The 11,325-nt window shown below is 44.4% G+C and overlaps 2 protein-coding genes across 2 annotated transcripts in view; both read right to left on the reverse strand.

The window, feature by feature from the left end:
- Positions 1-11,325, reverse strand: part of LOC133979436 (uncharacterized) — a 1,726,912-nt gene that overhangs the window by 1,153,714 nt on the left and 561,873 nt on the right. The gene's annotated exons all lie outside the window — the stretch shown is intronic.
- qsox2 (quiescin Q6 sulfhydryl oxidase 2) lies at positions 7,548-11,325 on the reverse strand (the record flags this gene model as incomplete). Its single annotated transcript, XM_062417675.1, is given in 4 exon segments — positions 7,548-9,779; positions 10,091-10,279; positions 10,946-11,096; positions 11,249-11,325. Coding segments are annotated over 4 exon segments (980 nt in total), but the record flags the coding sequence as incomplete, so codon positions are not given.

Here is an 11,325-nt window from a genome sequence, read left to right on the forward strand (position 1 = left end):
CTTCACCATGAACGCAGCACAGCTCTCCTTTATTAGCAGTTTGATAAATATGAGGTTTCCATCCAAATAACGTGAACATTTTAGCCCAAAATACAAAATAAGTCAGTATAAGAAAATGCAAAATTCATTAGTTTTTCCGTCTACTTCTGTTTTGTGAATATTAACATTTGAGCTCATCACAGTAAACAGTTGGAGGCTGATTATCCTGTCGAGTAGAGCAGAGACGGACGAGTGATGAACAGTCAGAGCTGAAGTGATGGAAAGATGACATCACTTCCTGCTGTTGGAAGCGTTTTGATTACAGTCCTGAGTCGGTTATACGGGGGGGGGGGGGGGGGGGGGGCTGCCATGTTTCCTGTACATCCATACATCAACTCTTCCCCCTCGTCCAGGCCTGATATCTTTTTTATGATATTTCGGCTTTTTTCAAATTTCTGTTTCCGCTCATGTTTTATAATCGTAAAAACACACGAAAAGAATCCAGACGAAGAACGTTTCACACACCTTAACGAAGCGGCAGTTTAGGCATGAGGGATCCTTGCCTGGAGGAGGGAGACTGGTGAGTGTCTGGTGGCGTTGACCCATTGGCCCCGGTCAGGCGCGGCCCGAAGAAATGACGGTGGTGACTGGGAGGAACGGCCCGATCTGAACCCAGAGTGGTGCATTGTTGCTGGACTTCTGTGCTAGCCCCTGATTGGCCGTAATGTATGTTCCAGCATACGGAGGGTCATAAGTGGACCTGGTACCAGAACTACAAAGTCAACCACTAATCGACTTTGTGTCATCAGACTGATCACCACTTGGTGCTGAGTTGGACAGACCTGGGAAACCTAAACCAGTAGTGAGGGTGAACTGGGTCACCTGGCAGAAGCCCCTGTCCACAAGATGTTCAACTCCCACCTGCGGAGGAATTTCTCCTGCATCCCCGCAGAGGTTGGACCATGTTCCGGACCTCAGTGGTGGAGGTGGCTACTCAAAGTTGTAAGTTGTGGCTGGAAGGTCCGAGAACCCTCTGATGGACACCAGCGATGAAGGAAGCCTTTAGGGCCTTTAGGGCCTGGCGGGCTCAGGGGTCTCCTGAAGCAGCGGATGGGTACCGATGGGCAGTTTAGGTGGCAGGTGAAGCCAAAACCCGGGTGTGGGAAGAGTTCAGAGAGGCCATGGAGAAAGACTCTCTGTCAGCCTCAAAGAAGTTCTTACAAGCTGTCAGGTGACTCAGGAAAGACTACTCCAAACGGTCGAGGCAGATGTTCTCCCGCTTTGAGTCTGGTTCTGGTTCTGAGGTTTCTTCCTGTTAAAAGGGAGTTTTTTCTCTCCACTGTCACCAAGTGCTGCTCATGTGGGAATGTTGGGTCTCTTTAAAATAAAACCTGAAGAGTTCGGTTTAGAACCCTGCTCTATGTGTAAAGTGCCTTGAGATGACTTTGTTGTGATTTGGCGCTATACAAATGACTGCTGACCTCAACCTGGGATATTGTTGGTATGGAGGAACACTTTGAGGAACTCATGAACCCAACCAACATGTTCTCTATGGCAAGGAGACAGAGTTGGACGACCAAGGGGAAGTAGAGGTCTCTGAGGAAGTCAAAAAGCTCCTCGGTGGTGCGGTGCCGGGGGCGGATTGTTGTTTGGCTGATGCGCCTCCTCAATGTGACATGGAGATCTGGGACAATGCCTGTGGACTGGCAGACCGGGATGGTTGTCCCTATTTTTAGAAAAGGGGACTAGAGGGTGTGCTCCAGCTATCAGGGACTCATGCTAGACTCAGCCTCTCTGGTAAAGCTTATGTCACGGTGCTGGAAAGGAGGCTCCGGCTGATCATTGAAATTGATTCAGGAGGAGCGATGTGGATTCTGTCCTGGCTGTGGAACAGTGGACCAGCTCTTCACTCCTGCAGGGATACTGGAGGGGTCATGGGAGTTCACACATCGAGTCTAGATGTGCTTTGTGGACTTGGAGAAGGCTTACGACCGTGCTTTGTGGACTTGGAGAAGGCTTACGACCGTGTCCCTCGGGATAAGATGGAGCGTGAGATTGACAGGTGGATGGGTGCAGCATCAACAGGGATGACCGTCCTGGTGTAGAAAGAGCTGAGCCTGAAGGTGAAGCTCTCAGTTTAGCAGTCAGTCTACGTCCCAACCCTAACCTATAGTCACCAGCTTTGGGTAGTGACCCAAAGAATCACATTCCTCCAAAGAGTGTCTCCTCTGCATCGAATGGAGACAGCTGAGGTGGTTTGGGCAAATCGAACTGGTAGGAGACCTCAAGGAAGACCCAGACCCAGATGGAGGAATAATATATTTCTCCTAGCCTGGAAACACCTTCGGATCCCCCAGTAGGAGCTGGAGGGTGTTGATGGAGGAGGATGTCTGTGTTTCATTACTCAGCCTGATGCCACTGCGAAGGGACCACAGACAAGCAGCGGAAAATGTGTGGATGGATGAAAATGGGTTGATGGGAATGCAGCTAGAGACACAGCAGCACTGGCTCCATGACTCTATATAAAGATGGACGTAGCGAGGTGTGATGTCACCCAGCGGGTTGCATTGGATGTATTCAGAGAGCAGCAGGGCTCCATCACTCTGCCTTGCTGTGTTCAAACATGCATTTTCCTCACAGACCTCTAAGATCTATTAAACCGTTGACAGAACATTTCCAACTGCAATAAGTTCAATAATTACTTTTTAATTTGTTTAATATTTGTAAAACTGTCTCGGAGCCTAGAAAAGTGACTTAGAGTGTTAAGAGCCAGAAGCCTCTAAATAAGGAGCGTGTTGTTATATTGATTATTATCTTTTGTTGAACTCTTTTAAAGGCCTAGTTATTAAGTTCTTGGTTTTGTAGATTTTTTGCATTTTTTGGGTAAATAAATAAATATCTTGTGCTCCGGTCTCTTCACTGACTCACTGCTTGCTCCCTAATAAATGACTCAGACTCATTATGGAAACTGGCACTTTTTAGTGGGTTATATTAATCACATAAAGTATATTATTAGACTGATACTGATTCATTGATGTGTTTGTTGAAACAGCATTTTTTTTGGTAACTAAAATTATTATTATTAACTCATTCAATATATTAACTTTATAATGAAACACAAGCCCATTTATGGCGCTTTTCCACTTTACAGTTCTAGCTCTACTTGGCTCGACTCGGCTCGGTTTGGTACCAGGAACCTTTTCCATTACTATAGTTCCTCCTCAACGTGAGCGGGGTCGTCATAGCAACGCTGCGCGAAACTGTCATGACTTCGTTTTATACGCGACACAAACACATAAACAATGGAGGACATGGAGGCGATGGTGTACTTGCTGCTGTATGAGGCTTTCTGTCTTCCTTCCATCATTCCTTCCTTCCTTCCTTCCTTCCTTCCTTCCTACTGCTGTATGAGGCTTTCTGTCTTTCCTTCCTTCCTTCCTTCCTTCCTACTGCTGTATGAGGCTTTCTGTCTTTCCTTCCTTCCTTCCTGCTGCTGTATGAGGCTTTCTGTCTTCCTTCCTTCCTTCCATCCTTCCTGTCTTCTTTTCCTTCCTTCCTTCCTTCCTGTCTTCTTTTCCTTCCTTCCTTCCTTCCTTCCTTCCTTCCTTCCTTCCTTCCTTCCTGCTGCTGTATGAGGCTTTCTGTCTTCCTTCCTTCCTTCCTTCCTTCCGTCCTTCCTTCCTGCTGCTGTATGAGGCTTTCTGCCTTCCTTCCTTCCTTCCTTCCTTCCTTCCTTCCTTCCCTCCTTCCTGCTGCTGTATGAGGCTTTCTGTCTTCCTTCCTTCCTTCCTTCCTTCCTTCCTTCCTTCCTTCCTGCTGCTGTATGAGGCTTTCTGTCTCACATAAAGCAAGAGAAGAGAAACCAATCACTGTAACGCTGTTGTTGGCTTTTAAAAATACCGGGTTTGATTCTTGTGTGGGGCGGCTCATGACTCTTCCAGTGACTCTCTGACCAATCAGAGGCCGGCAGTCTGTTTACGTCACATTTTAGTATCGGCTCGAAAAAAGTACAGTAGAGTAAATATTCGTCTCCAACTGATAATAACCTGATTGAGCCTCTGATGATCTGATCACATGAACACGAGATATTGATTTTAGTTTCTATTCTGTCTGAATGATGATCAAATATCAATATGAAGATAAGTAGGGGTTTAACAAATAACAGATATGAAGGGAAATCGGTTGTAATTTAAAAGATGTTAAAAGTGAATCGATATTCGGACCCCTGGATCAATCTAAATGAAGCACGAACCGGCCGATGGACTGCTAGATAAAACCGTTGCAATATGAAAAGACAGGAAACATAAAAGAGCGTTACAGTGCAGCCGTAGCACGACTAACCTCAACATTCACTCAGTGAGACGACGTGTGGAAACGACACGGACACGGACATTCAAGACTGATTTCAACCATAACTTAGCCGTAACTCGGTTAGAGACAAAACAATAACGTCTTCAACAGTTTCATAGTGAAAGACCAAAAGACCGAACAGTGTTTCAGACTTTCGGGTCAAGATAAATACATCAGAGCCCCAATAAGAGATACCAAGTCTACCGCATTTAACGTGTCAAAAGCATCAAAACACTTGTTCCTGGTCTTTTATGAACTGTATCAGATCGATCATACGTCCCTGATTCGTATCGTACCTCATGTATCTAGATCATAGACTGTATATAAGAAATGGACGTAGCATCCGTGACGTCACCCATTGGTTTGTGGACTGCTGCTCGGAGGCCAATAGTATCGGATCTGAGCAGCGCCATCTTGAAAATTTCAGGTGCATGCTGGGAAAAATAAATACAGGGATTCTACTTATATGGGCATCAGGAGGAGCATGAGGCGCCCTCCTGAACCTGTGAACCAATCAACCTGTCAATCACCACGTAGCCACGCCCTAATGCATACCCTGCTTTATCGTCACATATAAAATCAGGGAGGCCAAAATGTTGGTGAATTCTCCATTGACTTGTATAGAGACGGAAGTCCTTTTGACACCAAAACGGTCGCCCCCTGGTGGCCTTTTGATAGAATGCAGTTTTAAGTTACTTCCGCGTTGGCCTCATTTCCGAGGACCAGAACTCCCCGCCTGGTCTAGATACGTATCGGATCCTCTCATTTTGGAGAGATGCACAACTCGACTAATTAGGCATTTCAACATGAAACATTTCTTTGTGATGTGTTTTAAATGCAGCTCGGCTCACAGACCTGCAGGAAACATGAAAGTCAGTCACAGCTGCAGCAACATTATCATTTTAATTCAGATTATTTACATCTCATTAAAACACTGAATCGTTAGAAATACAAACATGAATCAGCAGAAACAGAAACTACAGAGACAGTTTGAAGCGTCCGGGCGGAGAGTTCAGACATCAGACTGAACACGTTTAACGGCGGCTGCTCGCGACTCGTCACCTGAAAATAAAAAACTACCGATGAATAAATTACAGGCCGACAATCAGACCTGCAGAGTTGCAAAATAGACCCGTTTACCTGCGGGGAACAGACCACAGCGACACCTGCCGTCACTGATACGAGACGAGGACTTTAACTGTACGGACGATCGTTTCAGACAAAATGTGGAAAAAACAAAAAAACTAAACTAATAATTTTATAGAGAAAATACATTTTAAATAAAAAATCTAGAAAGAAAAATAGCAAAGAAACTATTATTTTTAAGAAACTGAATATTAATCAAGTTTTCAGTTGTTTGGACTCGTTGTTGCCAGGACACATTTATAAAAGTCAAATAAATCTCTCTATAAGATTCATAAATATCCTTTCTTTTTTAAATCTCCACTTCGCAGTAAGTATTTCTCCTTTAAACAGATTATTATGCTCAACAGTTCTTTGAAATAAACGTTTATTTTTTAGGTGAAATCCGTAGAAACAGAAGTGATTTTAGATTTTTATGGCTTCAAACTGGTCAAAATATTGAATTTGAGACTCACATCATTAGTTTTAATACTATTTCTTAGGGCTGTGAAATGGTTGATTTATCGTGTAAAAACAAGATTGTTGAAGTAAGATCAAAAACTTTTAACTTGTTAGAAAAGAAAATAGTTTTGCTCACTCATCCTGGTTAATGTCCAATTAAGATATCAGCTCTGTGCTCAGGAAACACTTTAAACATTTTGACATTTAAACATTTAATTATCAGCTGTTCAGTTAGATAAAAGTTTAGTTTTCGGTAAAATTATCCTCCGTAGAAACAGAAGGGAGGAAAAATCCTATCTGACTAATTTAGTGTATTTTTATTAGAGTTTAAAAGTTGTTACTGTTTGTTAGAAAAGAAAATAGTTTTGCTCACTCATCCTGGCTCATGTCCAATTAAGAGATCAGCTCAGCTAATTGGTTGTTACGTGTTGTTCAGTCTGCTTACGGCTGATATTTATGAATGAATGAAAGTTTTTCTTGTCACGTTTGACTCGTTTTAGAATAAAGAGTTTTAAGTTTTAAAATGATCCGTGAATCTTTTCCCGGTGCTGCGTTCAGGTGCTGCGGGACGTTTCCCTAAAAACATCACGCTGCGTTCATGAACAGCTGCGATGTTCGGAAACTACAAATAAAAACTCGGCAGCAGCTTTTTGTTTTAAATGATCAACAAACAAGTTTTATTACTGAGCGCAGAGTTCCTTTAATTTAAAGCTCACCGTTTAACACAGTTTATCATTTTAACACTGTAAAATATTCCGATCAGATAACGTTAGTCGCATTAATAACAACATTGAACCCTTAAATACTGTTCAGTTTTTACATTTAACAGCTGTAAAACACGCCAAATGTCTTCTACTGAAATTTGATGACTTTTCCTAAAGTGGCCCATATTTTAAAATGTTATATTTTGTATTTCTGCTCCTAATGTTTGTCCATTGAGGCTCATTTTGCCTTTACATTAAATACATTTAACCACCAAAAAGAGATGCAAAAATGATTAAAGGAGACACAATTTGACTAAAGAAACCCCAAAACAACCAAAATGAGACATAAAACTGACTAAAAGACACTTAAATTGACTAAAGAAACCCAAAGTGACAGCTGCCATCTAGTTGCCATGGTAACTTAGAGATGGAGAGACTAAAGAGACTCAAAACTACCAAAAAGAGACATAAAAATTATTAAAAAGAGACTTAAAATGACTAAAAACAACCTCCAGTTAGTTTGAGTGACAGCTGCCATCTAGTTACCATGGTAACGTAGCGATGGAGAGACTAAAGAGACTCAAAACTACCAATAAAATAACATTTCCATCATTATAGCTGTTATATGTTATATTTTCATGTCTGAGGTAAAATAGGACATGATATTGTGTGATAGATGTTTAGTGGTCTCTCTCTCTGCTCTCTGAGACATGAATCAAGGTTTAACCCTCCTGTTGTCCTCGAGTAAAGGAAGGAAGGAAAGGAGGAAGGAAGGAAGGAAAGGAGGGAGGAAGGAAGGAAGGAAGGAAGAAGGAAAGGAGGAAGGAAGAGGGAAGGAAAGGAGGGAAGGAAGGAAAGGAGGGAGGAAGGAAGGAAGGAAGAAGGAAGGAAAGGAGGAAGGAAGAGGGAAGGAAGGAAAGGAGGGAGGAAGGAAGGGGGGGTAGGGAGAAAGGAAAAGAGGAAGGGAAGGAAGGAAAGAAGGACAGAGGAAAAAAGGAAGGGAGGAAGGAAGGAAGAGGGAAAGAATGAAGGAAGGAAAGGAGGGAGGAAGGAAAGGAGGGAAGGAAAGAAGGGAGGACGGAGGAAATAACGAAGGAAAGAAGGGGGAGGTAGGGAGAAAGGAAAAGAGGAAAGAAAGAAGGGAGGAAGGCAGGGGGGAGGAAAGAGAGAAGGAGGGAAGGACAGAAGGAGGAAGGAAGGAAGGAAGGAAGGAAGGAAGGAAGGAAGGAAGGAACAGTCAGAGTCAATTTGACCCGGGAGGACGACACAAAGGTTTAATCACATTTATTGATCAGTCAGATCGACTATTGATGCTTCCTAAACACACCTGTGCTTCAGTCCCTTTATGAGGCTAGAACATGAACAGTATTTAAGGGTTTAATATGTTTATCAATAACGATCGTGTTAAATGTTCCTGTTAAAAATGACGATACGTCAATAATCAATTTGTCATCCAAATGTGTCCAAAAAAAAAAATCGTAACTGAATTTCCAGAAAATGATCAAAGTAAATTTAGGATTTAGCAGCTTTGTGTGGACGAAAACCTGACGGACCGATCAGCTGATCAACAATCTGTTAATCAATACGATCGATCAGAACATCATCAGGACAGTCGATGCTTCACAGTAGAGAGAAATACACACACACACACACACACACACAGACACACACACACAGTAATACACACACACAGACACACACACACAGAGAAATACACACACACACAGAGACACATATACACACACACACAAACACACACACACACACACACACACACACACACACACACACACACACACACACACACACACACACACACACACACACACACACACACACACACAAACACACAGGTGAGTCGTCGGTCAGCAGGTGAAACATTTGGCACGTAGTGAACTCTGAGACGGTCCGGGTCTCTGGTGGCGGCCCGCGTCCCTCCTGCGGGATTCTGGGTAGTTTTCGGGCGTTTTGAGCCACATTTTATAATCTGCGTCACTTCCTGTCACTCAATGTTTGACCTGCATCTACTGTCCTTTCAAAATAAAGTACTTGCTGCTCATATGGTTGACACAATAAAAGCATGAGAATTTACACACGGCAGGAAGTGATGTCATGTAACTCTTCATTCATTTGTAGTTGTTCCCGTTTCCTTCAAAATAAAAGCTCAGAAAACATTTTGGTCACAAAAAATCACAAAAAACCCAAAAAATCACGTCGATCCAGTTTCAGGTTTAAAAAACACTAAAATAAATAAATCCAGATCTGGACCCAAACATACCGAAACCCGGTCTGATCCAGATTAAACTGATCCAGATTAAACCATTCTGATCCATATTAAATTGATCTGGATTAAATTGATCCAGATTGAATTGATCCAGATTAAACCGATCCAGATTAAACCGTTCTGATCCAGATTAAACTGATCCAGATTAAACCGTTCTGATCCAGATTAAACCGTTCTGATCCAGATTAAACTGATCCAGATTAAACCGTTCTGATCCAGATTAAACTGATCCAGATTAAACCGTTCAGATCCAGATTAAACTGATCCAGATTAAACCGTTCTGATCCAGATTAAATTGATCCGGATTAAACCGGCTCAGACGTGAAGGCGGGAGTAGCGGAGTTTCCACCTCCTGGACCGGACTCTGAAGAAGAAGAAGAGGAGCATGAGGAAGAGGCAGGAGGAGACGTAGAGGAGCACACACAGACTCATGTCCACACTGTTAAACCCCAGACCCAGAATCCAGACTCCTGCGCCTCCTCCTGCACCTCCTGCTGCGCCTCCTCCTGTCCTCCTCAGGCCCAGCTCCTCCCCCGTCTGGACCGGGTGTCCGGGTCCCGGCTGCTCCTCAGTTCTCCTCTCTGTGTCCTTCCTATCTCCTCCTCCTCCTCCTGCTCCTGCTCCTCCTGCTCGCCTCTCCTCCTCCTGGTGCCGGTGGGTCTGTGCAGGTTGAGGATCAGCAGGAGGCGCAGGGAGTCTCGGGGGGGTCAGAGAGTATTTGGGGGACAGGTTGGAGGCGCCGAAGTGCCGGCGTAGGAAGAGGAGCACGTTCTCCTGGTTCCACACGTGGACGCCGTTTTTCTCCTCGTGGCAGGAGGCGCAGAGGGAGGGGCTGGGCCACGGAGCCTTAGGGAAGAGGGGGTCATCACTGAGGGAGCCTGGAGGAGGAGGAGGAGGAGGAAGAGGAAGAGGAGGAGAAAGAGGAGGCGTTCACAGACAGTACATTATAAAAGTGGTGTACACTAGTGTGATGTCACAGTGATGTCAGTGTAATGTCACAGTGAGGTCAGTGTGAGGTCACAGTGAGGTCAGTGTGATGTCACAGTGAGGTCAGTGTGATGTCACAGTGAGGTCAGTGTGAGGTCACAGTGAGGTCAGTGTGATGTCACAGTGATGTCTCAGTGAGGTCAGTGTGAGGTCACAGTGAGGTCACAGTGATGTCACAGTGAGGTCACAGTGAGGTCAGTACCTGCCAGTCTGAGGTTGACCGTGTTGTGTTGGTTCCAGAGCCAGATGATCTGCTGCTCTCTGCTCTGAACCGTCTCCAGACTCGCTGCTGCTGCCGCTTCAAAGTGTCGACCGCACTGCTCACAGCCGAAGAACGTCCTGATGTACCGACGCATCACATGTAGCACCGCTGCTGCGTCACCCTCCAGAGCTGCACACACACACACACACACACACTCACACACACACACACACACACACACACACACACACACACACACACACACACACACACACACACACACACACATATATATATATAAATATACACACACGTCGGGTGTATTACTGTACTCGGGTGTGTGTTGTTTTTGTGTCTATTTCTGTTTAGCTGCAGAACAAAAACCTCCTCGGGGACATAAATAAAATTGAAGTTGAAGTCTGTTATTACATTCTAGTCTGAGTGTGTGTGTGTATTACTGTGTGTGTGTGTGTGTATTAGTGTGTGTTTGTGTGTGTATAAGTGTATCAGTGTGTGTGTGTATTAGTGTATCAGTGTGTGTGTGTGTGTGTGTGTGTGTATTAGTGTATCAGTGTGTGTGTGTATTAATGTATCATTGTGTGTGTGTGTGTGTGTGTGTATTAGTGTATCATTGTGTGTGTGTGTATTAGTGTATCAGTGTGTGTGTGTGTGTGTGTGTATTAGTGTATCTGTGTGTGTGTGTGTGTATTACTGTATTAGTGTGTGTGTGTGAGTGTGTATTAGTGTATCAGTGTGTGTGTGTATTAGTGTATCTGTGTGTGTGTGTATTAGTGTATTAGTGTGTGTGTGTGTGTGTGTATTAGTGTCTCAGTGTGTGTATCAGTGTGTGTGTACCTGTGTTATCCAGTGCGGTGGGCATGGCGTCATGTTGGACGGTGAGGACGTGGAACAGCGTCCAGAGGGAACATGGGTAACCTCGTAGCCCCGCCCTGCTGCCCTGGCAACCGACCCAGCGAAGCTCCGCCCCCAGAAACACACCTGAGATCTGGACAGGAACAGGAAGTCAGAGTGTGTGTGTGTCTGTGTGTGTGTGTGTGTGTGTGTGTCTGTGTTTGTCTGTGTTTGTGTGTGTGTGTGTGTGTCTGTGTTTGTCTGTGTTTGTGTGTGTGTGTGTGTGTGTGTGTGTGTGTGTCTCACCCTCATCTTGTTGTCCACTAGGTCCAGGACGGCCTGGTAGGGGATTCGCTGCAGCGGCAAACTGAGCAGCCAATCAG

The sequence above is a fragment of the Scomber scombrus genome, chromosome 4 (assembly GCF_963691925.1).
Source record: "Scomber scombrus chromosome 4, fScoSco1.1, whole genome shotgun sequence".
In the NCBI taxonomy this organism is placed as follows: Eukaryota; Metazoa; Chordata; class Actinopteri; order Scombriformes; family Scombridae; genus Scomber; species Scomber scombrus.